Source organism: Nicotiana attenuata, unplaced genomic scaffold (genome assembly GCF_001879085.1).
Source record: "Nicotiana attenuata strain UT unplaced genomic scaffold, NIATTr2, whole genome shotgun sequence".
Classification (NCBI taxonomy): domain Eukaryota; kingdom Viridiplantae; phylum Streptophyta; class Magnoliopsida; order Solanales; family Solanaceae; genus Nicotiana; species Nicotiana attenuata.
Window position 1 is genome coordinate 25,106 of NW_017673996.1, and position 5,759 is coordinate 30,864.

The 5,759-nt window shown below is 34.8% G+C and overlaps 1 protein-coding gene across 1 annotated transcript in view; it reads left to right on the plus strand.

Annotated features, from left to right (window-relative positions):
- Positions 1 to 222: 222 nt before the first annotated feature.
- LOC109217786 (membrane-anchored ubiquitin-fold protein 3-like) overlaps positions 223 to 5,759 on the plus strand; it is a 6,429-nt gene continuing 892 nt past the window's right edge. The window contains exons 1-2 of the mRNA XM_019382054.1: positions 223 to 1,379; positions 4,730 to 4,900. Coding sequence (XP_019237599.1) covers positions 1,250 to 1,379; positions 4,730 to 4,900 — 301 coding nt within the window. The 5' untranslated portion in view covers positions 223 to 1,249. The remainder of the gene's footprint in view (positions 1,380 to 4,729; positions 4,901 to 5,759) is intronic.

Genomic DNA, 5,759 nt, shown 5'->3' on the forward strand with positions numbered 1-5,759 from the left:
AGAGGGGGGGGGGGGTGCGAGCAAGGAAACATGGGGACTTGGGGGAAAGTGGGTGAGGAGAGTAGCATAAAAAAATATTTTCTGCTCTCTAAACTACACTAAAAAATATTTTTGAAAAAAGTTTTCCACTCACCAAACAAACAAGGGAAAATAAGTGATAGAACCACAAAACATTTTCTATAAAAATATTTTCCATGGAAAATATTTTCCTTCGGACCAAACACACCCTTAGTCTCAAAGGTGGACCACAAAAGCTTTTTTGTTTTGTATACTAATACTTGTTCTACTATTTTGCTCAAGTCTGACTGAGAAAGATTTTCAAGGAGTAAAACAAATTAAAAAGATACACTAATATCAAGTATACTATGTTTAATACTACTATTTTGCTCAAATCCTCGAACTATTATTCAAAAACTCTTTCTTTTTTCTTGTAATTTATGTGGTAAAATAAATATTGACATTGTTGACAAAATTTATGTGTTCTTAGTTCTTCCTAAATGTTACTAACAATTAGGAGTATCATATCTTCCTACTCAAATTCTTTTCTTTTTCCTTAGGAAATGTAAAAAATATTTACCGAAAAAAAGAATATTTGGAGCCAGGGGGTGGTATTGCAAAATCTAAAACCGAAAGGATCTGATGGTAATTAACCCATTTCTGGGATGCGTCGGCTTGTAAGTGAATTTTACTGGAACCGACGAAGTAAGAAGTTTCGCTTTCCAAATCATTAGTTAAATAATCTTACATTTTAAACTTTCCAATTTGATTCTTTTTCATTTTTTCTCTTTCTTTCAACATCAAACAATTTATAGCACCCTAAGAAACAAACAAGTTTCTCACTCTTTCAGCTGACGCCTTAGTTTTGATTCATTCATCTTCTTTTCACTCTATTCTTCATTTTCCAAATATTCATTTCTTGAAACTTTTTCCCATAAAATTGCTCCTTTTCTGAAATCAATCACTTTGTTTTCCACTTTCTTTTTCCTTCTGAATTTGAAGTTGCAATCTTTATAGTGAATTGCTATTTTGGTTTTTCTTAGATTTTGAAAAAAGGGGGTGAATCAAAAAGTTTATTATTGATATTTCTTGGATTTGGGTCTGGTGGTCAGAAGTTTGTAGTGGGTCTTGGCCAAAATTGAGTCTGTTATTAATCTAAGCATTTGATTTGTTGGATTTTCTTGGAATTTTTGACCTCATGATTGTTCTTTGAAGTGGGAATTGATTTGTATTTGATCATTGATTTAGAGAGATGGCTGCAAAAGAGTTGATTGAGATCAAATTCAGGCTTGCTGATGGCAGTGATATTGGACCCAACAAGTATATGCCTAACACCAGAGTTGATACTCTTAAAGAAAAGATTATTGCACAGTGGCCCAAAGGTTGTAAATTTTCTTTAACTTTACTCATTATGTGATTCAATTGAAGAATACTACTTTTTTAAAAATTAAATCCAGCTCCTTTTCTTTGGGTGCATAATTTGTTTGCTTGTTGGATATTTTGCTGTTTGAGTTTGCAATTTGAAATTTAGTGCTTCCATTTCAGAGTTTATTTTTTCTATTGACAATAAGCAATTTCTTGTCCTTGTATTTTCTTGCTTTTATTCTATCTTGGACCAAGGGGGAAAGTTAGTGGTATGAACTTAAGATGATCACTTTGTGATTTTTTTAAATGGTTGCAGTTGATTGTTACATTGACTGGAGTTTTGTCTCATGAAACTGTCCGTTTAAGGAGAGTTAAACCTTGTATTTTCCATCATAAGTGAAAGATTCTAAACAAGGGATATATGGACTGGGACCATGGATTTTCTTTCGATTTACCATTTCAACAATTTGATGCATTTTGCTAAGAGAATGAATATACCTGATTACTCTTTATGTTCCGTCTTTTCATCCTTTGTGCCACCACGATCTGCTTATTGAATTTAAGCTGGGAAAGTCCATGTTCCTGACAATTTATACTCCAGTAGACCAGTACAGACCTGCTGCATATCGATTTACAAAAAAGTAACATACATTTAAGACCTCTATCCTTACACTGATCTTGAATATTTATAGTAGAGGCAATTGTCCCACAGTGGTTATATTGATCATCAGTTTATTGAGTTTTTGATAATCTTACATACTTCTGCCCCTTCGTTGCGTATTCTTGACTATTATTGGTTGAGTACATCTCCTGATTGTTTTGAGATATCCCTTCATTCCATGTGCCATTTTTATGTGAATATTCATAACCTGTTGAATTCAGTTATAATTAATTCTGCAAGATCCTGGTGTCTGCCTTAATGTTTGATATTTGTCACATCTGTTACGCAAGAATTTGAAGTTTAATCAGTGGCAACTATAGTTGAATTATTGAAAGGAAATCTCTTTTAATTCACAACATTGATAAATAAGCTTACAATACATTAGGATTCTTACTTGTGGACTTCACCACCTCTTTTGCAAGAGCAGTTAGCTTCATTTTAGCAAATCTAACCTTCCTCTCATCAGACAAGTCATACCAGTCAAAATATTCCTCCATAGCTGATAGCCAATCAGCAAATATAGTTGGATTGAGCTTTCCATCAAAATCTGGTAAGTCCATTTTGACCTTCTTTCTGATGTTCCTTGTAGTACCTTGATTTTCATTGAGGGGTCCGTTTAGTAAAGGTCGACTCGATGGTGGTTGAGGCATCTGCAGAGGCCTTTTTGCCACAACTCTTTTTTCAGTTGGATTAGTTGGTTGGTCAAAATTGTGAGCATCTTCTCCGGCCTCTGGTCTTTCATGTGAAACAATTTGGACAGATACCTTTTTTCCGTTCACTGATAAATCAGTTGGCGGCTTCGAGTTCTGCAACTCAAGCGCTCCCACACGAGCTTTTAGATTCTGAACTTGCTCAGCTAACTGCAGTAGCAACTCATCCCTTTGACTATCAGTTAGTTTCTCGAGTGAAGGTTTTCCCACGTTATTTGACATGATGCCGACCCCTCAAATACCAAACAAAGAGATTAGGTTCTTTTGGCCTGGATATGAACTGACAACGAGAAGGATGATAATATGGACCACAGTATACCCAGGGAAATTGAGGTTTTCCAACTTAGAAGCTGAGCAAAGATGCAGAGATGAATGAGGTCAAGAAGAGAGAGAGAGAGATTAAATATATTTCTGAAATATTATGTTTTCTCCAACTTGAGGGTTAACATGCATTTTATAAGAACAATTACTTGGGCATCAAGCAAGGATGAGATCAGGGAAGCAATTGTTTGTCAAACTTGCTTCCTCAGACTCCATAGACTTGTTGTCCAAGTTTTGACTATTGAAGAATTTAAAATACAAACTTATAATACTGAAATACCTAGAAGACACAATAGAATTCTTACGGGATATACTTACGAGTAGGAGTAAGGGAAAACAATCCAACCACACCTCTCTCACTGCGTGGCTTTCTGCATCTCACTGGTGAACCTTGGAGCATATGCAGCAGATTCACCAGAAGCAGGGGCGGCTCAAGCACATACGGGGCCTAAAGCCAAAGTTTAATATGAGGCCTAAATTTATAAAAGAAAGTTATAAGATAGGTTTTTATTTGAAGTCTATTCTTCTAATTTTTTGAGATATAAAGTTGTTAATAATTTTTTTTATAATCGATTTTCTCTAATAATTCTTGCTAGATTGATAATATAGCCAACTTATTTAATCTTTCTTGAGATATTGTTGATCTTAGATAAGATTTTACAGAGCAATAGAAGTATGAAAGTATTGATGAACACTTGAACTAGTGAAATCACGGAGAAAGAAGGCGAGTAATGAAATCTTGGAGAAAGAAGGTGAGTAAGAATATCAAAGAGAAACACAAAAAATATGTAGGGTTTTCTGAAATATGAAGAGAGCAAGGAAGAGAGCAAATTTTTTAATGGAGTAAAACATGGGAAACTGAAAGTTGGAAAAATTATTCATCTACTCATTTTTAAGTAAGTCAAATTATTGTTTTATTTATATATCTAAAAAGTTTTCTTTCCTTTTTATTAAAAACTCTACTTTTATATTAAAAGTACTAAATATTATTCTTTTAAATATCTATGAACCTATTATTTTCTTATAATGGGACCCCCCAAATTTGGTGGCCTAAGGCACAAGTCTTACTACACATAAGGTTGGAGCCGGCCATGACCAGAAGCGTACCCACTTTAAGTACATATATGCAAACATACCTGCTAAGAAAATGAACTTAAACAACTTCAAGGTATTAACCTTTCCTATGACAATATTAGCTCTAGAATTTGGATCCGTCTTGTCATTTCCAGACCATCTTTATTAGTATTTGCATAACCTGTTTGCCAATAATTGCAAATTGATGAAAGTGGAGGGATATCCTTCTGTTATCCCACTTCTTTTGCTTTAAATCCAAATAAAAAGTGTTTTACTTTTGCTAGTTAAACTAATGACAAAGCTCCGAATCTCCAGTAACAATAAAGGTGGGATGTTGCCATTTGTTCATCTGTTACTGTTATGAGTTAATTTTAAGACCTGTCTCAAAAAGCTATAAAAGGAGCACATAATATGATGACGGGTGTTTTTTCCTTCTTCCTTGTTTTTCTGATGGCAACATATTTTGTGCTATTTGATCAGTGGCTCGAATGTTTTGTCTTATAGGAAATTTGAATCTGCAATCACATGTGCTGCTCTTAATTTAACTACTCGTTTACTCAGCTACAGTCCTCTTTGCTGACATAATATCTCAAATTGGCAGATAAAGATTATGGGCCAAAGACAATAAATGATGTGAAGCTTATTAATGCTGGAAGGATACTTGAGAACAGTAAAACACTTGGTGAATCCAGACTTCCAGTTGCTGAAGTACCAGGAGGTGTCATCACCATGCATGTTGTTGTCCGCCCTCCTATGAATGAGAAAAGCAGTGGTAAGTTACACTTCTATAATTATCGATACTGAGATCATGGTGACTGTGTATCAGATAGATGCTTTAATTGTATCATGTACTCGTTTTTAAAGTACATGAATATAGTAGGACGGCCGTCACTAATCGCCTGTAGCTCGTGTCCCATTGAGGATACTCATAATAAGAGCATCAACTTATAACTGCTCAGATTGTCTTATCCTGTTTTTGACATTCCTTTGTCAAAATCTTTAGCTGTAACAACTCAATCGCATTTTCCTGTTTTTTCTTTTTTTACTTTCCTTCATCCAAATCTGTTTTTGTTTCACTTGCAGTAGAAGATATAAAATCATGATGCCAAAGCAAATCCTATCTGAAAGTATCAAAAAGCTATTGACCAACAGTATTACTATATTTTTATTTACATTGTCTAGAAGATAATACTCCCTCCCTCATAATGTACTTGGTCCTTTTCCCTTGTCCGTCCCAAAAGATGACACCTTCTAATTTAGAACTAGTTAATTTAACACTCATTGTTCCGTTGGCATAACTTGTTGTAAGTTCTGTTGGATGCAGTAAGAATTTGTTTGGTACGACAGTGCTTTTGGTATTCTTTGAATATATTTAGCTTATACTATGTGAAAAATCTTAATTTCCTTATTAACCTCCGTGTCCTAAAGAATTGGGAAAGAGAGTAAGTATTAGGTGATAAATTCTTTTAGCTTGCTGAGGATGACAAATTCTTTTAGCTTGCCTACATCACCCCTTGGGTTGCGGCCCTTCCCCGAACCCTGCGTGAATGCGGGATGCTTTGGGCTGCCCTTTACGTGCTGAGATGACAGCTCCAATTCAACTTCTCAACCTTGATTCACTTAGTCACCTC